The sequence below is a fragment of the Oryx dammah genome, unplaced genomic scaffold (assembly GCF_014754425.2).
Source record: "Oryx dammah isolate SB20612 unplaced genomic scaffold, SCBI_Odam_1.1 HiC_scaffold_26, whole genome shotgun sequence".
Lineage (NCBI taxonomy): Eukaryota > Metazoa > Chordata > Mammalia > Artiodactyla > Bovidae > Oryx > Oryx dammah.
Window position 1 is genome coordinate 56,895,705 of NW_024070210.1, and position 24,475 is coordinate 56,920,179.

At 37.7% G+C, this 24,475-nt stretch overlaps 2 protein-coding genes and 1 pseudogene across 4 annotated transcripts in view; 2 read left to right on the forward strand and 1 right to left on the reverse strand.

Moving 5' to 3' along the window:
• Window positions 1–6,726: 6,726 nt before the first annotated feature.
• PCLAF (PCNA clamp associated factor) lies at window positions 6,727–14,979 on the reverse strand. Of its 3 annotated transcripts, none has more exons than XM_040226739.1 (4): window positions 14,823–14,979; window positions 14,440–14,517; window positions 13,264–13,426; window positions 6,727–7,751 (listed from the first exon to the last, which is right to left on the reverse strand). In XM_040226739.1, exons 1-4 carry the CDS (start codon window positions 14,866–14,868, stop codon window positions 7,706–7,708), a joined length of 333 nt encoding a protein of 110 aa, XP_040082673.1. In that variant the 5' UTR covers window positions 14,869–14,979; the 3' UTR covers window positions 6,727–7,705. The 3 variants fall into 3 exon arrangements, with proteins under 3 accessions (XP_040082673.1, XP_040082675.1, XP_040082674.1); XM_040226740.1 differs by lacking the exon at window positions 6,727–7,751 and adding an exon at window positions 13,084–13,166 and having other exon boundaries at window positions 14,823–14,971; XM_040226741.1 differs by lacking the exon at window positions 13,264–13,426 and having other exon boundaries at window positions 7,681–7,751; window positions 14,823–14,953.
• On the forward strand, window positions 9,390–12,643 carry LOC120853099 (annotated as a pseudogene).
• A 3,632-nt stretch (window positions 14,980–18,611) lies between the features above and the next one.
• The window catches only part of TRIP4 (thyroid hormone receptor interactor 4), a 50,570-nt gene continuing 44,706 nt past the window's right edge, over window positions 18,612–24,475 (forward strand). Inside the window, exons 1-2 of the mRNA XM_040226717.1 lie at window positions 18,612–18,835; window positions 24,087–24,256. Of these exons, the coding sequence (XP_040082651.1) occupies window positions 18,735–18,835; window positions 24,087–24,256 (271 nt within the window). The 5' untranslated portion in view covers window positions 18,612–18,734. The remainder of the gene's footprint in view (window positions 18,836–24,086; window positions 24,257–24,475) is intronic.

Sequence of the window (24,475 nt, forward strand, 5' to 3'; positions counted from 1 at the left end):
AGCCATCTCATCCTCTGTCGTTACCTTCTCCTCCTGCCCCCAATCCCTCCCAGCATCAGGGTCTTTTCCAATGAGTCAACACTTCACATGAGGTAGCCAAAGTATTGGAGTTTCAGCTTCAACATCAGTCCTTCCAATGAACACCCAGGACTGATCTCCTTTAGAATGGACTGGTTGGATCTCTTTGCAGTCCAAGGGACTCTCAAGAGTCTTTTCCAACACCACAGTTCAAAAGCATCAATTCTTCAGTGCTCAGCTTTCTTCACAGTCCAACTCTCACATCCATAAATGACCACTGGAAAAACCATAGCCTTGACTGGATGGACCTTTGTTGGCAAAGTAATGTCGCTGCTTTTCAATATGCTATCTAGGTTGGTCATAACTTTCCTTCCAAGGAGTAAGCATCTTTTAATTTCATGGCTGCAGTCACCATCTGCAGTGATTTTGAAGCCCCCCAAAATAAAGTCTGCCACTGTTTCCACTGTTTCCCCATCTATTTCCCATGAAGTGATGGGACCAGATGCCATGATCTTAGTTTTCTGAATGTTGAGTTTTAAGTCAGCTTTTTCACTCTCCTCTTTTACCTTCATCAAGAGGCTCTTTAGTTCTTCACTTTCTGCCATAAGGGTGGTGTTATCTGCATATCTGAGGTCATTGATATTTCTCCCGGCAATCTTGATTCCAGCTTGTGCTTCTTCCAGCCCAGCGTTTCTCATTATATACTCTGCATAGAAGTTAAAGAAGCAGGGTGACAATATACAGCCTTGACGTACTCCTTTTCCTATTTGGAACCAGTCTGGTGTTCCTTGTCCAGTTCTAACTGTTGCTTACTGACCTGCATACAGGTTTCTCAAGAAGCAGGTCGGATGGTCTGGTATTCCCATCTCTTTCAGAATTTTCCAGTTTATTGCTGGATCACGGAAAAAGGAAGAGAGTTCCAGAAAAACATCTATTTCTGCTTTATTGACTATGCCAAAGCCTTTGACTTTGTGGATCACAATAAAGCTTAATAGTAGTTCCTCAATTTGTTCTCTAGTCCAACAGTCCCCAGCCTTTTTGCCGCCGGGGACCAATTTCATGAAAGACAATTTTTCCACCGACCTGGGTTGGGGGGAATGGTTTTAGGATGATTCAAGCACATTGTGTTTATTATGCACTTTATTTCTGCTATTATTACATCACTTCCACCTCAGATCATCAGGCATTAGATCCCAAAGGTTGGGGACCCCTGCTCTAGTCCATGGCAGTGAATGTCTTTGCAACTACTGGCTATTGGTCATAATAATTTGGGCATAATAATTTTACTGGTTATGATAGCCTTAGTCACCAATATTGAACAGTTGTCCACCTAGCCAGGGCAGAGGGAATGAGCTTTGGTAACTTTAAAGAAACAGCAGATCTGTTAGTTTCTTGTACATGTGAGACAGTGTTAAATTAGTTCACTAGAAAGAGTCTATTTAGCAAAACCTGAAGGAAATAACTTCAGGTTCAAATGTCAGTAGTACATTGTTAAAGAAGTCTAAAACATTTCAACCCTTGCCCTGGACATGCATACATGTGGGAGTATACACAAACAAAATGCAAATAGAATCTGAGTACATCTAGTCAGACTTAAAGGACAATTAATTGTTCTTTAAAAATACACTGGCTATAATTAGCAAAATAGAGCTTGGTATGTCAATTGCCACCGGGTTAAGTATTTTAAAATTTTTAATTAGAAAAGTAAACAATAAGCCCAATGAGCAACAACTTATCTAAAATGAAACTACGCTGGACTTAGATGTCTTTAAATATTAATAACATAAATATAGTAAATTTGTTCTATAGAAATAAATGTTTTATTGGGTAATAGTAGTTTGCTAAGTCGCTTCAGTTGTGTCCGACTTTGTGTGACCCCATAGACGGCGGCCCACCAGGCTCCCTCATCCCTGGGATTCTCCAGGCAAGAACACTGGAGTGGGTTGCCATTTCCTTCTCTAATGCATGAAAGTGAAAAGTGAAAGGGAAGTCGCTCAGTCATGTCCGACTCTTAGCGACCCCATGGACTGCAGCCCACCAAGTTCCTCCGTCCATGGGATTTTCCAGGCAAGAGTACTGGAGTGGGGTGCCATTGCCTTCTCCTAGTTGGTAGTTTAAGCCAATATAAAACTGCAAATTCCTACGCATCATTCATTTTTCCTGTTGTCTGAAGAAATATGACATACAGTAGCATTTACATCCTCTCTTCTTACAATTTTAAAAAATTATTCAGTTAGTTTTTTGTAGGTGTATGAATACCTGGCTTGATTCCTAAATGATCACTTGACTTATTTAATTCCATCATTTTCAATACAGTCATTACTTGGAGACCTCTAAAGATGTATAGCATAGGTGTATACATTTATGAAAACTTGTACACTGAAAACATATGCATTTTATTGTATGAAAATCCACCTAAATACTGATAAATATTTTAAAATTCAAATAAGTATATAGCACAATCCACACCTAAAATTAGCTATGTGAGCTTAATTACACTTTCAGGATTTTGTGAGCAGTATCACAGAACTCCATAATCTTTTTTTAAAAACTATTATCCATATCAACTTTTTATTTTTTAAACTTTATTTACCTTTTTTGGTCATGCCATGCGGCATGTGGGATCTTACTTCCCTGACCATGGATGGAACCCACAACCTCTGTAATGGAAATGCAGAGTCTTAACCCCTGGACCACCAGGGAAGTCCCTAGGAATCCATATTCTTAATATGAACCATAATTAAGACAGTGTTCTCAAATCTAGGATAGATCTCAAACAGCCTTCAAGGTCAATACTGTACCTTCATCCTTCAGATCAATACAGGATACCTCTAGCCTTTTTCTCAATCTCTTCAAAGCTTTTTGTCATTTTTTAAATTGTCCTTTGTAATCATTTGAGAAAGAATTAGGTTATCTAATGTTTATTTTTGGAAACCCAATACTGTTAATCAATGATTGGTATTTAAATATTCAAATATTCTTAGACTTCCATTGGCATCTCCAAATACAAAAGACAAAATAGACAAACATAAAGATACCAAAATTAATGAATACTTGGTATCAGAAGAAAAAGCTAGATTTACTGTTTATCTGCCTAAGCAATATACAACACACAAGGCATGGCGCCCTGCACAAGGGGCTTACAGAAACTCACTTAGGATTCATGTGCCATAAGCAATATAATGTTTAGACTTAGGAAGAGAAGGCTAAAGATATAACAACCATTATTAAATACTTGAAGGTTGTTTTGGAAAGGAGAAACTTCTGTTATTTCAAGGATAGAACCAAGAACAAGAGGGGAGTTAAGAAAAAAATTTTAAAAATTTCTTTTGGTTGTGCTGGCATTCAGGGGCCACTCTTCATTGTGGTGCATGGGCTTCTCATTATGGTGGCTTTTGTTGCAGAGCACAGGCTTCCAGTGCACAGGTTTCAGTAGTTGCAGCAAGCGGGCTCAGTAGTTATGGGCTTAGTTACTCTGAGGCATGTGGAATCTTCCCAGACCAGGGACTGAACCTTTGTCCCCTGCATTGGCAGGTAAATTCTTATCCACTGTACCACCAGGAAAGTCCAAAAATGAAATTTTTAACTCATAGCATTTTCAATTAGCACTGCCAGCTAATAAAATAGTCCAACTACTGAAAAGCTGTAGGCGGCTTGAGTTGAATAAGATAGCTTCTAGCGCTCCTCCCAGTTTTGGGGAATTCAGTGAAAACGTTTTCCACCTCCACAGGCTATCCTCAAAGGTAAAAGGAACCATTGTAACAATGTTAGTTGGACTAAGACCCAGCTGAATCTTCAATTTTTCCAAAAGTGAGTTAGCTTGAAGAATTCGAAATACAATGAGATTTGGAAGCATTGTATATATAATATGGGAAAAGTTCAGTTAGTTTAGGCTTTATTTTTCTGCTTTTTAAAAAAATGGTATTTGTCATCTCATAAATAAACCTGAGCAGACTATAATTTTCACTATAGTATTATCTGCCTTTTGAAACTATGTAAACATAAAATTTGTATGAACCTCACAAATTCCATTAGCATTCAAAAATTCCATAACAGTAGCTTTAGTCATTGTTTGCTCAGGACTTTAACACTAATTATTTGAATAATCCATTCAAAAAGAAAAGCCAGATTAAACTTTGTGAAGATGGGTACAAAATTAAAACTTACTTTATTTTTTTAATATATACATTTCATTTTTTGATTCAGTTTCAACATAAAATAGGGAGACTGTACTTATGTTTCAGTCAGTTCAGTTGCTTAGTCGTGTCCTACTCTTTGCAACCCTGTAGACTGCAGCACACCAGACTTCCCTGTCCATCACCAGCTCCCAGAGCTTGCTCAAGCTCATGTCCATTGAGTCAACATGTCCATTGGATGGTGATGCCATCCACCCATCTCATCCTCTGACGTCCCCTTCTCCTCCTGCCTTCAATCTTTCCCAGCATCAGGGTCTTTTCCAATGAGTCAGTTCTTCATATCAGATGGCCAAAATATTGGAGCTTCAGCTTCAGCCTAAGCCCTTCCAAAAAAAATTCAGGATTGATCTCCTTGCAGTCCAAGGGACTCTCAAGAATCTTCTCCAACACCACAGTTCAAAAACATCAATTCAAAGTAATGTCTCTTCTTTTTAATACACTGTCTAGGTTGGTCATAGCTTTCCTTCTAAGGAGCAAGCGTCTTTTAATTTCATGGCTGCAGTCACCATCTGCAGTGATGATGAAGCCCAGGAAAATAAAGTCTCACTGTTTCCACTGTTTCCCCATCTATTTGCCACAAAGTGATGGGATCAGATGTCATGACCTTCATTTTTTGAATGTTAAGTTTTAAGCCAGCTTTTTCACTCTCCTCTTTCACCTTCATCAAGAGGTTCTTTCATTCCTCTTCACTTTCTGCCATAAGGGTGGTGTCATCTGCATATCTGAGGTTATTGATATTTCTCCCGACAATCTTGTTTCCAGCTTGTGCTTCATCCAGCCCGGCATTTTGCATGATGTGCTCTGCACATGAGTTAAATAAGCAGGGTGACAATACATACAGCCTTGACATACTCCTTTCCCAATTTTGAACCAGTCTGGTGTTCCATGTCCAGTTCTAATTGTTACGTCTTGACCTGCATACAGATTTCTCAGGAGGCAAGTAAAGTGGTCTGCTATTTCCATCTCTTTAAGCATTTTCCAGTTTGTTCCGATCCACACAAAGGCTTTAGCGTAATTAAGCAGAAGTAGACATTTGTCTAGAATTCTTTTACTTTTTCTATGATCCAACGGATGTTGGCAATTTGATCTGTGGTTCCTCTGCCTTTATCTTAATCCACCTGAAACATCTGGAAGTTCTTCATTCACGTACTGCTGAAGCCTAGCTTGGAGAATTTTGAGTATTACTTTGCTAGTGTATGAGATGACTGCAATTGTGCAGTAGTTTTAACATTACTTGGCATTGCCTTTCTTTGGGAGTGGAATGAAATGGATCTTTTCCAGTCCTGTGGCCACTGCTGAGGTTTCCAAATTTGCTGGCATATGGAGAGCAGCACTTTCACAGCATCATCTTTTAGGATTTGAAATAGATCAGCTGGCATTCCATCACCTCCACTAGCTTTGTTTGTAGTGATGCTTCCTACGGCCCACTTGACATCTCACCCCAGGATGTCTGGCTCTAGCTGAGTGATCACACCATCATGATCATATTTACGTTTAAAAGGGGCTAAACTGACAATCTACATTTTAAAAAAGTTTTGACAAGGAAACAGATGATATGAGACCTCTAATAAAGTTGTATGTATGTGCTGTATGCTCAATCATGTTCAACTCTTTATAATCCCATGGACTGTAGCCTGCCAGACTCCCCTGTCCGTAGAATTTTCCAGGCAAGAATACTGGAGTGGGTTGCTATTTCCTACCTCAGGAGATATTCCTGACCCAGGGATCAAACCTGCATCTCTTGCCAGGGATCGAACCCATGTCTCTTCCATCTCCTCATTGGCAGCCGGATTCATTACCACTGCACCACCTGGGAAGTCTGCCTAATAAAGTCGCTTTGTTGCTAAGTCACTTGTGTCCAACTCTTTGCGACCCTATGGACTGTAACCCACCAGGCTCCTTTGTCCATGGGATTCTCCAAGCAAGAATACTGGGGTGGGTTGCCATGCCCTCCTTAATATAGTTAGACATCACTAACATTCCATTACCTCCACTAGCTTTGTTTGTAGTGATAACAATTATATATTTTGAAAGGATTGTATTTGAAAAGACTGCAACCCACTCCAGTACTCTTGCCTGGAAAACCCCATGGACGGAAGAGCCTGGTAGGCTGCAGTCCATGGGGTCGCACAGAGTCAGACACAATTGAAGTGACTTAGCAACAGTAGCAGCAGCAGCAGTTTCTTTAGGTCAAATTTTTTGGGAAACAATTACATATCAAAATTAGACTTCATTAGACACATTTTCCATCAAGTTCCTCTCTCCATCAATGAAAAATAGCAAATCAGGTTTCAAATCCATCAAAAGCCTAATTATCAAGGAAGAACTTAGGATAAAACTCTGGTCCCAATTCAGTAACAGTATGTTTAATATCTAAGCAAAAAATATAATCTATAGTCATCAGGACTTATTTTGGAAGTTCATAAAATCAGGCCTGTACAATGATTTGCATTTGGAAGGAATAAAATAGAAATACCTAGTAGGATAAAATCATAGAAAGCACACACATGGATAGGTTTATGAAAGTAAGTATTCATTTATTAAAAAAAAACTTCAGAAAAGAATATCTGTTAAATATGGCTAACTTTGATAACAGGAAGTCAGTGAGCAAAAAGCCTGATGAGGAAGAAAAACATCAGTTACTAAGTACTACTATACCCACTTCGACTATACCCCCGGTTATCTTGAAAAGCATGATAGTAACTGTAAGGACTTTAGACAGTTCTGAGTTTATGGCATGATCTGTCTTTCATGTTTTATTGATTTCCAACTTTAAAAGCGTAGGCCCAAAGGGTAATATTTTATGACACTAAACCAAAGGTATATTCTAGGGAAATTCCTCTCTTTTAAAGTAGTCTATGGAATTTTCCTGTCTGATTCCACTATGGAATTCCACTATTGCAATATAAAAAAATTTTATATTTTTGCTGTTGTTTTCAGAAGCTTTATTAATCCTTTAAACCTTAGGACCAAACTGCCTGTAAATTTTTCTAAGGAGAAGGTAGACAGCCATCCAGATTTTTGCAACATTGTCTCTTTGGCCCCCTTTCTTAAAAAGGGTATAGGTTCAGTTTAATTAACATTACTTTTTAACTGTGCAAAAATCTACCTCTGCTTTTTTAAAGCAAATAAAAGGAAGAAAAATATGGCATCATTCCAATAATCAAATGCCAATAAAATGGCAACAGTACAAAGATCTAGCAAATCTCAAATACAGCAGATTCATAATTAGAATACCATGTAATAATTTTAGCAAGAAAAAGTTTAATAATAGGTAAAGGAAACCAAATACTGTGTTAACCGTAATTAATCTTACAGATTTTCCAATATCATAACTACTTGCTTTTGAATAACTAAATGTAAAAAAGCCTCATTTTTTAAATTAAATGCCTACTCAACAAAACTAATTGGAACAAATACATTTATGCAAATTTACATCCTAGAATACCAGAGTAAACAGGAGACATCAGTCAAGGTTGAATAAGAAAGTTCTATTCTTTTTCATCATCTGTGTGATCAGGTGGCAAAGGGCATGCTCTGTGGAAAGAAAAGAGAACTTCAGTAGTCACCCGAGTCGAATGTTTTAAAAACAAAACATGAATAGTTTTTAAAAACTTACATAGATCAAGAACATTAACAGTGCAGTGGATCTGGTCAAGTGACTAGAAATGAGAGAAAATTAAACTCCCATAAACTGACAAATCCCTACAAATTCCAAATACTAAAGTGACAAAAATTTTTAATAATCTATTTTGCCTCTTAATTTGCCAAGTCAGTTTCCCCTTTAGAACATGTTGCCATTTTTATTTAAGAGGGAATCTCTATTTCTATACCATCTTCTTTCAATGCGTTAAGTAGACTGATGAAGCAGTATAATCCTTCAGCAAGAACTCCGTGATAATAGAAAGCAAAAAAATTCAACCATTCCACTTGAACAGAGAAAACAGCAAGTTGTCATATTTGACTGTATATCCTTTGGAATTTATGAATGTATTATCTAATTAGAAAATGCCCAAATTGTATTGTTGGCATATGGTAAACATAGCTTTTGAAAAACAACTTACATTATCCCAAAGTCCTCTGGTACTCAGTATAATTTTTATAGAGAAAAAATCAATTAAATTTTTTAAATCAGAATTTTTTAGAGCTGGTAAAGATTTGTGAGATCTATCCTAAAACAGTCAGTTTTCAAATTAGATCTAAACATAGAGCTAGAAGGTGAAAGAAGGAAGCTAAAACAAGGATATTCTGACTTGGTGTAACATTACTATTGACTCATCCACTATTACATTACCAAAAGGTCTTCATTGTATTTTCCTAGAAATTAAATGAAGTTAACAAATGAACACTATTGTAATCCAAAATTCTTTTCTTCAAAGACCTGATTTAAGGTTTTAAGAAGACAGTTTTTCTTGATTCAGATTCTCCCCTATGCAACAGGGAAATTTACCCTACCTTTGTGAGAATAATAAAGCCATAAGAGTAGCCATATTCCAAATAAAGAACTGGGGAGATTATAGTAGAAGTCCTTCTGATATACTGATAGTTTAATAATAAACTATTGAAAGAGTTCCTATCACAAGGAAAAAAAAGTTTCTATTTCTTCAGTGCATCAATATGAGATAGATGTTCACTAAACCTATTGTCGTAATCATTTCATGATGTAGGTAAGTCAAATCACTAGACTGTACACCTTAAACTTACATAGTGCTGTTTGTCAATTACGTCTCAGTAAAACTGAGAGAAAAAAGTCAATCTATTGATTTACTATAAAGGGATAAATGCAACTCTCAAACAATAACAAATCTAAGAAAGAGGCCTAGTTTTATGTCACAGATTTTATTATACTATGGATCAAAGTTCTTTATGAGACTATATGTGTAATCTTTCATTATATGATAGGAAACCTGCAATATAGGTTTTATTGCTATGATGATCAATGGTACAGCCATATTTGGCTATATTGCCAAATATTTTGTTTCTTTAATTGAAGTGAAGTGAAGTGAAGTCGCTCAGTCGTGTCCCACTCTTTTCGACCCTATAGACTGCAGCCCGCCAGGCTCCTCTGTCCATGGAACTCTCCAGGCAAGAATACTGGAATGGGTTGCCATTTCCTTCTCCAGGGGAACTTCCCGACCCAGGGATCAAACCTGGGTCTCCCGCATTGCGGGCAGACGCTTTAACCTCTGAGCCATCAGGGAAGCCCTTTATTGAAGGCACAAATAATTCAAGAGGATTGTTGAATATTCTTGAATATTGACTATTAGTTTGTTCATATGAGAATGAGAAAGAATAAGGAAGAATGGTGCCAGTAAATGAGAAGATCCTAAAAAGAGACTTTTAGGATCATGATAATAAGTCTGTTAAAAAATACTCTGTCCAAAAATGTATCCTCTTGCTAGTTGATTTTATTTTAACAGAAATGATAATAGTAATATAGCAACAAACTATAAAGTTCAGCTACTGCTCCAGAATTTGACATTCCTTTTAAATATCTCATAAGTTGGATAGTAAGCACTCAATAATAATTTACTAAATGATCTTATGAACAATATTGTCTTAAAATTTTAGATGCAAAAATATAATTTTATATGTTAATTCCTTTTTTTTAACTTCTCTTTAACCATTTACTTTTATCTAGCTGTGTTCAATGCAAATCAAATCCAAACACAATGTACAATCCAAAATAGGTGTACAGTGTTCAGATATGAAGCAAGAGTGTGTTCATTCACACACATGGATCTCACATAACCTGAGATGGATGTTAGGTCTGGTTGTTCCTGTTTAGATTTCTAAAGATGACAAATATTGGTTAAAATTTATTTAGAGTACTATAAGTATTGAATACTTATCATTTAAGCATCATTGTATGAACATGTAAACCAATGATTTCTACTTCTAAATAGATTTCTATACATCAAGGCAGTTTTAAAGTTTTACTTTCCAGAATCAAGTCCACTTAGGTTTAGAATCATCTAAAAATAATGACTGATGTAAAAAGTGTTCCACGTGTAGCTATTCTTATTCATCAAGTTTAATATATAAATGTATTATTTACAGAAAGCACAAAACAGTTATGAATTTAATGCAGACAAGTTTCCAGTCTTCACTTCCCGACTACCTAATACACATTATTTTTTACCTCCTTCATATATTTGCCTTTTAATTTCCAAATTTATCAAACACGCCTTCAAAACTTCAATTTTTAGGTTTTAAAAATTATTCAGTACATGCAGAAATAAAAAGCAATATTTTAAGATTGTTTGAGGTCAATGTACTTCTAATCTTTGGAATCAAGTTAAGAGATCAGAATTAGCTAAACTAATCTGGCACTATTGTTGGATGGGAATGTGTGACAGGAAATAACTAATTTGACTTTTAAGTACATATGCAGGGATTACCTATGTTTGGATTTGTAGTATATTCCAACCCATTATTGCCTTGGAACATCTCAGTTATTACAGAAATCCAAATGCAAAGTCAAATTCAAAAGCCCAGAGGAAAAGAGTTAAGTTCCCAAGAGAACAATGAAAACAATGTAAAACCTTATGGAGAGAATATCAGCATTAAACCAGGACTGCTGAAACAATACACAGAGGATTTAATAACTGCTGATTCCTTCCAGTGTACATCATAAACAGAATCACTGAAGCTTTTTGCATCACCTAATTGTTTACCTTCTAGATTTCTTGAACCAAAATGAAAACTGAATCTCCACTCCATAGCTCATCCTTTTTCTCTAGATGAAGATGCAATTATTCTTATCTAGATGCAAGGTAGTTTGAAATGTCCATGTCTCTTGTTACATTTAATCACATCATTAATTCCTGATATTGTCTCCATTCTTATAATGAAACTCCAGGAGATTTAATATTGGCTGTCATTATCTGCTCAAATCCTTCAGATGCTCTTTAAACTAATCCAATTTGAGACTCTCAACATTTTCTGCCTTAATAAAATAAGGGGTGGAATTAATGGATTTGATGAAGACTTTCTTATTTTCTTCCTGACACAGAATTTCTAGATGCCGTACGGACTGGGCTTTAGAATATGGGTTGGTAAACCTAGAGTTTCTTGGCCAAGTCTCTTAATGGTAGAGATGTAGAAGGGCAAGCAAGACAACAAGGAGACTAGCTGTTGACCGCAAGGCACAGCTCACCGCTGTGGTTTGGACTGGAGGACCTTCTGTGCTGGTTAAAGGAACGGATGAATAAACTTGCTTGGGCAGGAGCAGTACCAGAAGCAGCAGCCCCATTGTGAGCCCGGCCATCGCCCACTTGTCCATGTTATCACTCCACCTTGGGCCGGCTTGCTGCTTGGTGCCCAGGGGGATCACCTGCTCCTGGCTGGTGCTGGGAGGTATCTAGCAGGGTCTTAAATCAGAAGGCTTCATAATGGCAGTGATGTCATACCACCCACACTCACCATGCCCCACCTCCAGTCAAATAATTTATTTTTGAAATGAAAACTTCAACACTCTTTAGAGAGTCTGCACTATTTCTCATAAATCTATTTAAAAAGCAGGTTTCCCTTGTTTTTTCCTCCTAAAAGTACTTTCCCCCCAAATTCTTAAAATATGTTTGTTGTTGAAAATTGGTAGCACTGAGTGTGAGGAGAGGTTTTTACCCAGTGACATCACTCATGATATTTGGTATATTTTGTATAGAGATTTGGTGTATTTATATACATGTCTTTTATGCAATAATGATTGTACTTTTGAATCCAGTTTTGCTCAACATTTATCATGAGCATTTCCTGACATTAAAAGCTTGAAAGCAGCCCCAGTCACTGAGCCGCCACCGAGGACTCAGCAGCCTCCTGCTCGAGGGCCCTCACTTCCCAAGGCTTGGTACCCACTGCCCGCCTTCTCCTGCCGCTGCCTTCCACAGGCCGTTTCCACTGAGGAAAAGGAATCATGTCTGCTTTCCAGAACCTCCGCTTTTTCGACCCCTTTGCTGATGTAAGTAAGGGTGATGATCTGCTTCCTGCTGACACTGAGGATTGTATCCATATAAGAATTCAACAGAGAAATGGCAGGAAGACCCTTACTACTAAGGGATCTCTGATGATTACGATAAAAAGAAACCAGTGAAGGCGTTTAAGAAGAAATTTGCCTGCATTGGTACTGTAATTGAGCATCCAGAATATGAAGAAGTAATTCAGCTACAGGGTGAACAGCGCAAGAACATATGCCAGTTCCTGGTAGAGATTGGACTGGCTAAGGACCACCAGTTGAAGGTTCACGGGTTTTAAGAGCTTTTGGCTCACTGAAACTTAAGTGAGGATTTCCTTTCAATTAGTAGAATTTCCCTTCTGTCCCTTTTCACAAGTTTAAAAACTTCACAGCTTGTATAATGTAACCATGTGGGGTCTTCTTTTAACTTGGACTAGTGTAACTCCTTCATGCAATAAACTGAAAAGAGCCATGCCAGAAAAAGAAAAAAGCTTGAAAGCATGATTTAAGTATCTTCTTAAAAAGTTTACACAATGAACTCTGCATGTGTGCAGTTTTATCCCCATCTTGTTTTGTTTTGAAGTATCTTTATGTATTTACAGAGAAGTTGTAAAGAAATATACCATGGTGTTAGTCCTGGTTGTTTCTAAGTGATGGGGATTTCTGTATTTTCCAACTTTTCCACATTGGTTATATATTTCCTATGGAAGCTGGACTACTAGTTTTTTGAAAGGTGGGGTTAATGGAAATCGAGGTAAACCAACATGGAAATTACTTTTTGAAAATAAAAAGGACTATAGAAAATAGAAAAAAGAAAAGAGAGAGAATAAAGACCAGAAGTTCATGGTTAATAAAGGTAGCACTTGTCATTTGAATGGGAACTGATCTTCTTTGAGTAAATGAGTAAAAATAATACCTTTCACTGATGCTTGAAATTTGGGAATGACATAATAAGAGGTTAGCATAGTTTAAAAAACTTCTGGTTTGTATTTTCTTATCTGCTCAAAGAGAAAATTTAAAGTTACTCAATATTTAGTTGTCTTTTATTTTCAAGAATATAAGTATTTCTTTATACTTCAGAATATGAAAACTTACTTTCTCTTTGCTTTTCCCAAGCCACTGCTTCCTGCCTCCTCAGGAATTCTATTCTCTTTTTCTGAATCTTTAGGGGACAGCCTGAAGAATTCTCCAATTCCTTTTTGCCACTTGGGAGTTGGGCGCACACAAACTGGATTCCCTCCTGCATACTTATTTTCAGCTATAAAATAAAACAGAACTAAATAAAAATTAAGAATATAATTTCCATTTCTTAAAGGGAAACAATTCTTTAACATCAAATCTAAAGGATATTAAATGGTGGTACATCTATCTTTAAAGTGAATTTTATAATATGACATGATAAAGTTGTATTCAGTCAATAGTACATTATACATTAATATAATGCAGAACATTATTATATGTATTCTTTACCCCAGAAAAATAGCATTAACAAGATGTTTACAACTAGAAAATATTTTTCATATTTTGTCCACAAACAGAGCTATTCAGTTAGTCTTATGTACTGTCATACTAAAGTTTGACACTTTTTCCTGTATGTTCTTAACTAGAGCTTGCAGAAATAATCTTCCAAACTGCTCAACTTCCTTCTAAGAGGAATGAGAGACACCGGATGGCAGTGTATTTTCTCAACCTCTCGTAGCACAGAAGGAATAATGTGAAGCTCTTTCCCTGGCCCAGTTTTCCCTCCTAATGTCCCAAAAACAGAATCAGGAGCTGCAAGGTTGGAACACACACACACACACACACACACACACAGACACCAAACCAAAAAAAAAAGAAAAAGGGAAGAAAGGAAGGTAATAGGAAAGACAAAGAACAATATGCAGAAATGAAAACAAAAACGTGATTAGCATTGTCAACTAATCTCTCAGTGCTTAAGTAGCCTCATACAAGAAAAAGTCCAGTTGTAAATATTAAGAAAAATAACAACGCTAAGGCAGAAAAGAAAAACAGGTTTGAAGAGAAAGTGTGTCCGTCCCTAACCCAAGGCTTTAAATTTTTGAAGACCGTGCGACCGCTCCATCTCTACCCCAGCCCGCCAAAGAGACCAAGGCTCGCTCATTACATCAAAAGGCAAGGAAGGAAGAAATTCTGGGGGTGGGTGTGAGGATCTCAAGAAAAGAAACTCCGCGGTGGGTATGGGGAACAGTGGTGCCTGGCCTGATCTCCTTTTGAGAGGGTTCATGTAGGAGCTTGCAAGGGCGTTTTTACCTTTCCTTGAGGAAAGCGGCGTGGAATTAGCGGAAGTCGAGGAACCAAGCACCTTCCTGGGGGCTCGAGAAGCCACCACTGCGGAGAGAGGGGAAAGGGGGCATTCAGAAGGGGGCACGAAGAGGCTGGGAGCCACGTTCTCACCACACCCTCCGACCCAGCCTATTGGAAAGGATTGGAGAGGAGAGCCCCGCGATCCAGAACAGCAGACAAGCCTCTCCTGTCCCCGCCGCTTCTTCCTCCTGGTTAAAGGGATCAGGCTGCTGCTTCCTGGCGGGCTGGACCAGTTTGGCGGACGGGAGGGGAGGCCCCCTATTCTTCTGCCCATAGCGCAGCTGCCCAGAGAACCATCTGCCCTCCACTATTGTGCCCGACTGCCTCACCTTTTCTGTACCTGCCAGGCACACTGTCTGCTTTAGTCCGCACCATGTTCGAACTTGAGAGGAGAGCAACTGACTCTCCAGCCGAGGATGTTTCACGGGACAAGGCCCAGAATACGAATCTCCCGCCACAGTTTATATTGGTCCGTTTCCCGCGCGCTCCACCAATTCTCCCAGACCGCCACTCCCATTGGTTCCGCGCCTTTCACGCGCACCCAATCGCCAGTGTCCAGTGGTGATCACGACGGGGCTGGGCGGAGTGTCGACCCGTCCATCAACTTGTAGAAGCTTGTGATTCGTACCCTCCTTAGCGGGAGGTGCCAGGGCGCTTTCCTAGGATGCCCTGTGTGTTGGGTGCTAAGATACGTGCTAAGATTGTGAACTGGGTAAAACAGCCTGCTTAGAAAAGAAAACCCGGGAAAGACAGCGAATTCCAACATTTCTTCAAAAGTTAACTACAGTCTCACTCCTGGAAGTGACTCCTGAAATGTAGTGGACTTTTTAACATCTCAGGCATGAACTCTCTTTACAGCATCCATACTAAAAAACTCTATGGAATGGTCAAACGCTAATACATTTTATTTACAGGGATGATTTTCTTACCCCCTTGGCCAGGAGGTGTAGATTGTGGGATCTTAGTTCTTGGATTAGGGATCGAATCCAGGCAGCAGAAATCCCCTAGTGCTTAACACTAGACTGCTAGGGAATTCTCTATTTACAGGAATAAAAAAAATTTTTTTTAATGAAACATTCTAGGATGGTGTGAAACAAGAAAAAACTGAGCAAATTGTACATTTTAAAAAGTCAAAGTGTTAGTCGCTCAGTCGTGTCTGACTCTGAGACCCCATGGGCTGTAGCCCGCCAGGCTCCTCTGTCCGTGGAATTCTCCAGATAAGAATGGTGGAGTGAGTAGCCATTTCCTTCTCCAGGGGATCTTCCCGACCCAGGGATCCAACCTCGGGCTCCCACATTGCAGGCAGACTCTTTAGGGCCTGAGCCAATGTACCTACATAAAAATAAACATAATAATAATAGAACATTTTCCCTAGACCTATATGGAATCAGAATTCCTTTAAAAATATGTCAAATCTGTTAAGGGTACATCCGTGACACGTAGTGAACATGACTTTAGACTAGGACTCATAACTATTTTCTATCCCTATGCTTATCTTAATTATTCACAATACACCTGGGGAATGATTTTCACACGTGAAGACCAGGCACAAAACCTGATCAGATGAAATTGCCTTAGGATGTACTTTGTTAAACCCGCACTTGAAAGGCAACCCTGAAAGTGTAAGCATGGCATTAATTCTCTCCAATAAATTATGCTTGAACTTTCAGAATAAAGGCTACTTAGTGCTTTAAAAGAATCAACAATTACTTTGTTTTTGAATTAGAGAATCTAGACAGCAGATGAAATTAACATGATAATAGGAGGGGTGGTATTGCAAATTATCTGTAGCTTTGTCTAAATCTTAGAGACTAAGATTACAGCCAAAGTCCTGTCAGAAAAATCAACAAGCCCCAGGGTTCCCCTCCTTGTTCTTTATCATCAGACCCCTCTCAGTACACAATGTTTCTTCAATGCACACTATTTCCTTTTCAGTTAAGTGGCTTCTACAAAGGACTGAATTACCCAGTTCCCAGATCCTTGTAGAGATTAGAGCTGCATAGAGAATCTGCTGGTCTTTTCTCTTAGTCAACATGCCAAGTAAATTGCTTAAAGTATTGCAAATATATCTTTACACACAGAGGCAAACTACGTATTACTATATCTGTTTGTATGTCTGTCTTTTTAACGCCAATTATAATAAGGAAGGAGGCATATTAGAGTAAAAACTTAGGGGAAAAGCAGTGATACTTAAAAATTCTTAATTTAAATGTTTGCTTTGGAAAAGTGCTTCTCCATTCCTGTTAAATAAACTAAACAGTTGTATAGTGTGAACCTGAAAAATTTAAAGGCCTAAGGCATTAAGAAAGTTGTAATATGTACAGATGAAATTTCTGTCTAAATTTATACAAACGAATATCCTTAAGGCATATTAAATAGGTGTGCTTGCTTTGCTCAGGTATAAATTTATTTTAATAAATGGTAATATTATAAATGGCTTTACATTGCATATATTACAAATAGTACAATCAATAACATATTCCTTGTGAAAAAAGAACACTTTTATTCTTGAGGACCTAGAATGTCCTATTGTACAAAAAGCTTAAATTACTCTGTCTTCAAGAAGTTATTCCTCTAGTAATGGGAAGAGAGCATGTATAAAAACAGGTGAAGGATTTGGATAAGTTATAATTTGTATTAAATGTAGTAGATTTCTATGAAGAAACAAAATTTGTACCCACAATTTATGAAAATTCAGTCTTTTTAATGAGAAAGCCATATATTTTTCAAATTAATAAAAGTCTAATCTCAACATAAATCAACACACATCTGATTTTATCGGTGAAAACTAACATAAGGTAGGAACAACACCCTATTAATGTAATTATTTAGTATAACTAGCCTAATAGGAATGAAAAGCCTATACATGTAACACAAAGCCAGTCAATTAAATTGACCAATGAAATATATCAGGTTTCCAGAGAAAGCTGGCTAAATTTTCCCCAGTTTGTTGTCCCAGAGGAGAAGGGAGTAGCAAAAAGATCCTTAACTCTGGTTATCTTTAGTTGAAAAACCTTTAACTTCTTTTCTAAAATTTTTATTTTTAATTGGAGGATAACTGCTTTACAATATTGTACTGGTCTCTGTCATACATCAACATGAATGAGCCATAGAAATACATATGTCCCCTCCCTCTTGAACCGCTCTCCCACCTCCCACTCTATCCCACTCCTCTAGGTTGTCACAGAGCACAGGATTTGAGCTCCCTGCATCATACAGCAAATATCCATTAGCTATTTTACATAGGGTAATATACGTTTCAAAGCTACTCTCTCAATTCCTTCCACACTCTCCTTCCCCCACTGTGTCTACAATTCTGTTCTCTACGTGTCTCCACTGCTGCCCTACAAGTAATTTATTATCAGTACCATCTTTCTAGATTCCCATATGAAAGTGAAAAGTTAAGTCGCTCAGTCGTGTCCGACTCTTTGCGACCCCATGGACTGTAGCCCACCAGGCTTCTCCGTCCATGGGATTCTCCAGGCAAGAATACTGAAGTGGGTTGCCATTTCCTTCTCCAGGGGATCTTCCCGACCCCAGGGATCGAACCCAGGTCCCCCTCATTGCAGGCAGACGCTTTAACTTCTGAGCCACCAGGGAAACCGAGCCATATATATATATGCACCTTTAACTTCTTAAAAATCAATAGAGAACTCATATTGAAGGTCATCAAAGCCAAATCCCAGCACCTGTTTTATTAAAGTTTTTTTTCCCTCCCTCGAGCTTACAGAGTTGTCTTGGCTCTAATAAAAAAGACCTGGCTCAAAAAAGCAAATAGCGGTTTTAAAAGTAGCATGAATCAGATAGATATTAGACGACTAAGAGTATTATAAAGCCTCTGCTACCAGAGAAAACCCTTACAGCTTTCAAGTGCTCTTTTAAGTGTTTTCAATAAAACCAGAACAATATAAAAGCTGGCCTCTTAGGTTACGGGGTATTGTTTCCTAAACTGTAGTTTTTAGAGACATTTGTATCGTCTTAGAATTCCCAGTTCTCGAGCCCTACGTTTGACAGACAATGCGAAAGAACCATGCGCAGATTGAGCTCCGATTCAAGTGCAAACACCGGCCGGGAAGAAGTGGGAGGAGGCATAGGTGGGAGGGATCTGCGTTAGGGGCGGTGCTAAGGCGCGGGGCGGTGCAGGCTGGCGGAACCCGCGCGAGCGAGGTCGGTTTTGCTAGGGGCCTAGTCCGGTGTAGAACGCTGAGCTTTTGCAGCCCAGCTGGTTCCGGCTCGGGAAAATGGCGGTGGCTGGGGCGGCGTCCCGCCAGCAGCTGGTGGGCTGGTGCACGGAGCAGTTGCGGAAAAGTTTTGGCCTGGATGTCAGTGAGGAGATCATACAGTAAGACCGGTTTGGGTCCGAGGCGGGAAGGAGCTCTGGGATGTGTACTGACTAAGCAAACGGGGAAGCGGAAAAAGGACTAAAAAGTTGATGAGAATGAAGAAATTTAATAAAAAGGCTGCTATCTCCAAGCGCCGAATTTTGACCTCCGGCTTTATAGTTTAGCTTCTGGAATAGGGTGTCATGCTCCACAATCGGCTGGTGGGGCCTTCTTTTCCCAGGAAAACGCCAAATCCCTGTTATCTTTCCTTATACATTTTGGAGAGAAGGGGCAAGCCAAGTTGTTTTTTCAGAAATTCCTTGCTCTGAACATTTTATCAGTAGTTTGCCCAGTCCTGCTTGTGTCAAATAGGGCCTGAAATTTAAATAAGGGTGGCGTGGTGCTGTGCAAAGTTACCTCCTGACTCGGGAATCCCTGGTTCTGTTTCCTGTGGTCATTCACCAGTTTTGGAACCTTAGGCAACTTAGCTTCCAATTTTGTACCTTAGTTTCCTCATCTGTAAAATGAATAATGAGCACTGATATCTTTAACAATTTATGATTCTTGTGAAGTGGAAGTGGTGATTTGATTTAATATCTGCTTGCAATTCATTTAACTTTTTTTTTTCGTTACTGCATACCAAGTGCTGGGACAGCAAAGATGGTTGAGTGCTGGGGTGAAGGAAGTGCAGGGTATTGGGGAGTATGGGAAAGGAGTCTGATTAAGGTTTGAGAAACTCGTAAGATTAATTGCAAGGGATGAATGGAGAACTAAAAGATAGGTAGGTGTCAGTGCAGAGTTCAAGAGTAGGGAAAATTTTCTACAAAAAATAGACTTAAGAACCTAGAAGTGTTTCTTGATTTGGCTCCTTGCTCATTGATGCTGAAACTTAAATTGCAGCTGTAGAGCTTTTGTAGAAAGTTAGGTGAATTTCTTAGTTTGGGAGAAAATAAGCTTGTTGGCAAGGAGAGAGTTAAGAGAGCCTATTTTAAAGGGTAATTTTGAACGTGGTAATAGATTATCAAAAAATCTCAGTTAAGTGAATTCTGTATCACTTATATGTGGAATTCTAAAAAGGAACACCAATGACTTGTTTACAAAACAGAAGCAGACTCACAGACATAGAAGACTAAACTTATGGTTACCAGAGGGAAAGGGGGAGGGGATAAATTAGGAGTGTGGAATTAACAAATACATATCACTATATATGAAACAGTTGAACAACGGTTTACTATATAGCACAGAGAACTACATTAAATATCTTGTAATAACTTAGAAAAGAATCTGAGAAAAATGTACATATCTAAATCACTTTGCTGTACACCTGAAACTAACACAAAATTGTAAATCAACTATATGTAAGTTTTTTTAAATTTTTAAATATTTAAAGATATTTTTAAAGATTAAAAAAAAGAAAACCAATCCAGCCAAATTGTATGGCTTGGCTTTACCCTTCTTTGAAGACAAGATCAAGTTAAGTAGTTTTCAGATATTTTTTCAAGCAGTAGAATGCTGTCAAATGAAATAATGAAGCTTTGTAATATACCAAACAGAAAAGAAAAATCTATCAGTTAAAAGAAAAAAAGATTGAGGCTATTTTTGATGAATCAACAATGGAGTTTGGATAGTTGCAGGCTTCTCAGTCTCAGAATCCAGTTGTATTGTGTTGCTTATACAGTATTAGGAAAATTCTAATTCTCGTAGATTGTGGTTTAATAGCTCATTTTGCAGCCTTAGATTTTCCTCAGTTAAACTTATTCACACAGTTGAAAGAGGAGTGATCAGAAATTTCTGTTTTAAGGTTGCAGCACTAAGTATGGCTGTATACTTGCTTGTATTTAAAAATATTTATAAATATAAGTTAGACAAGAATTGTCCAAAACATAAAACAAGCACTAAAGCTACCTATAATTTAGCGCTATTGGAACCACTTCTAGGTTTTCACTAGCTATAGCACAACAAGCTATGACGCCAAGATGAAAGCATTTGCTGTATAGATTTGCTGTGCCTTGTCTTGCTGATATTTAATTGAGAATTACCCAGATATACTATAATAGTGTGCTAACTTGAAGAGTTTGACACAAGTGGCCTGAATTTTTTAAAAAGACAGCATAAAGCTGTCACCTTTCTAATCAGTGATTCATTTATGGGACATTAAGTTCTGTACACAAAATTAGCAAAATAAACCTTATTCCACAGTCTGCATTAGTTTATTGCATTCTTTTTAATGGATGATTAATATCCCATTCTGGAGAAGGCAATGGCACCCCACTCCAGTACTCTTGCCTGGAAATCCCATGGATGGAGGAGCCTGGTAGGCTGCAGTCCATGGGGTCGCAAAGAGTCGGACACGACTGAGCGACTTCACCTTCACTTTTCACTTTCATGCATTGGAGAAGGAAATAGCAACCCCCTCCAGCGTTCTTGCCTGGAGAATGCCAGGGACGGCGGGCCTGGTGGGCTGCTGTCTATGGGGTCGCACAGAGTCGGACACGACTGAAGCGACACAGCCGCAGCAGCATTAGTTTTGGTTGGATCTGTTTTGTTAAGATTTGATGTTTAACACATTTGGATGTATGTTGCTCTTTATTATTCTTTGTTAAATATTTAAAATGACATTTATTCAGTTGTTTCTAAAACTCTTTAAGTAATTCCCTAGTGCCTTGCATATTCCAGAGTTAAATGATACTGAGGTTCTTTGCAGCTCTCTGAATTGATACCAATTAATCTTTTAACGGGGCCTACTAAGTTTGGGGATCAAGTTGATTAAACCTTAAAATTCATTAAAAACAGTTGTCTATTTTGTAAAAATTTGTATTTGATTAGAAAATGCTCTTAAGGAGGCCCAAAGGCACAGGTTTTTTCTCTTATAGATTCTGACTCTGCAAATTAACCACCACGTTAGGTAAAGAACCTAGTACATTTACTACCAAGGATGGGACAATTACGTGATTTTTTTAATTCAAAGAATATAGCATTATTGTAATAATTTTTCTTGGATCTCATATCAGTATGTCTATATTACAGTTTCCTCAGATCATGTAATACTGTCATGGTCTGATACCTGAATTTTTTCACTTCTCTAATGATGTACGGGGACGACAGAGGATGAGATGGCTGGATGGCATCACTGACTCGATGGATGTGAGTCTGAGTGAACTCCAGGAGTTGGTGATGGACAGGGAGGCCTGGCATGCTGCGATTCATGGGGTCGCAAAGTGTCGGACACGACTGAGCGACTGAACTGAACTGAACTGAATGATGTAATATAGTCACTGTAGAAAACTAAAAAAAATCACCAAAGGGTAAAGGAGGAAACCAAGATTACCATAATACCATAACCCAGAGATAACTCTATTTCTCTCTTAGTGTTTTTTTCCTATGCATATTGTAATACACTTCTAAAATATATTCATTGTAAAGGAATAAAGAAAATAAAAACAAACCAACTGTTTTTAATCATCTCTCTTAGTGGTAATCATTTTAATGTGTAACCTTAGGTTTTCTACAAAAAAGAAGCCTTTTTTCTGCACACAGTTGTATGGATATATACATTCCTTTTATAGAAATTGAGATCATATACTGTATGGGTTGTCCTACTATTTCACTTTATATGAGAGCATTTTTTTCTCAGGTAATAGTAATTAGTCAGGGAATTCCCTGGGGGTCCAGTAGTTCGGACTCCAAGCTTTCACTGCTGAGGGCAGTTTAATCCCTGGTTAGGGAACTAAGATCCCCCAAGCCTGGCGGCATGGTAAAAAATATGTAAACAAGTTACTGATTAAAAAAATAATAATTATTCAAACATTTTACTTTTAGTGACCACATAGTAGATTTCGTAAAGTCCAAAAACTTGAATTCATTTACCCCTTCCATTAATGAAGCTTTAAATAGCCTCCAGTTTTTCACTAACTCAAATAATGATATAGTTAACATTTTTGCATAAATTCCTGTGTCTCTTATTTCTCTCTCTTAGATAAGAACTCTCAGAGAGTTCTGTAAATGGAATTACTGGATTGTTTTTAAGGCGCTTTCAATATATTGTCTGATTGGTTTATAGAAAAGTACTGACTTGTACTCCTACCCCTTTTAGATTTCACTTTTAGAAACCCTGCATCCTATTTTCTTAAAGTAGATCTGCTCATTCTGATATGATGCTAGTCTTTTTTTTTTTTGCTAATCTTAATTTATAATTTTTAAGAATGTTAAATCTGTAACTGGTTAGCTTGTAGTATACATGTTTTTAGCAAAAAAGATTTTAGGTTTTACAGTATAAAAAATAAGTACTTTGTATTGTTCCTAGGAAAATACAGTGACTGCAGATGTGTAGTTATGGAAAGTATTCTTACGTTTTTTAAAAAATAGCAGTGATTTTTAACAGTTTATTGAGATGTAATTTTTGTTCAATAGAGTCACTATATAGAGTCACTTGTTAAAATGTAAAATTTGATCAGTTTTACAAGTATATGTAGCTTTGTAACCATTCCTCAATCAAGACATAGGTAGTTCTTGCTTTTCTCGGTAGTATGGAACCATAAAAATGACCGTGCAGGCTTAGACCCTGCAAGTGATCTTAATAAAAAAAGAAAAAGGACAATATTTTTGTTATTCTATGACCTTCAAAAATGTTTGTCAAAGTTTTAAAAATGCTGCTGCTATCAGAGTAGAGAAATTTAAAAAATAATAAATACTTATTTTGTACACTTAATTTTATGTTGGAGTCTGGTTGATTAACAATGCTATGTTAGTTTCAGGTATATAGCAAAGTGATTTAGTTATATATATATATATGTGTGTGTGTGTGTGTGTGTGTATCCTTTTTCAAGTTTTTTTCCCAGTTAAGTTAGAAAGTATTTCTATGTTTAGGAAAGTCCCACAAGCTTAGCTTCAAAATACTGATTTGATTCTAGAAATAAAATTTGTTAGTTTCAGGTGTACAGAAAGTGATTCAGTTACACCTGTATATTTAAGTTATTTTCCCATTTAGGTTAAAAAGTATTTCTATGTTAAGGACAGCCCCACAAGCCTATTTTCAAAACACTGATTTGATTCTAGAAATATAAGAAGATAACATGAAAGCTAGACTGTGAACTAGTTGGCATCAGTCTTTGTCCTAATCAAATTTATATCCCTAGCATCTAACCTTGAACTTGGCTCAAAATAAACACACTAATGGCTTAAAAAATGTTTTTTACTACCTTGATCTCTGTTATGATTATTGAAAAACATAGTATAAACTAACTTTAACAACTTGTTCCTTTGCTTCTTGAGGTATGTTTTGTCAATTGAGAGTGCTGAAGAGATACGAGAATATGTTACTGACCTCCTTCAGGGAAATGAGGGCAAAAAAGGTCAATTTATAGAAGAGCTTGTAACCAAATGGCAAAAGAATGATCAGGAGTTGACTTCTGATGCTCTGCAGCAGTCCTTCAAGAAAGATGGTAGGTTAAGTTAATGTGATTAACTTAAATAAATTAAAGGTTGAAATATTGGTAAATTGGCTGGTCTATAGGACTGCATGTGTTCTATCACCGCATATTCCCTCACAGCTAACTTAAGCAGAATCGTGTTACATGTTTTTAGTTCAGTTCTCTTGTTGTATAGTTGCTAAGTCATGTCCAATTCTTTGGCAACCCCATGGACTGTAGCCTTCCAGGCTT

Excerpts from the sequence above, each read along its gene's own strand:
- PCLAF (XM_040226739.1), bottom strand. The coding sequence starts at position 14,868 with ATGGTGCGGACTAAAGCAGACAGTGTGCCTGGCAGGTACAGAAAAG. Across the intron at positions 14,518-14,822 it reads GCCTGGCAGGTACAGAAAAG|TGGTGGCTTCTCGAGCCCCC; the intron begins GTGAGGCAGTCG and ends CTCTCTCCGCAG. Across the intron at positions 7,752-13,263 it reads TTGGGAAAAGCAAAGAGAAA|AGCATGCCCTTTGCCACCTG; the intron begins GTAAGTTTTCAT and ends TTCTTTCCACAG.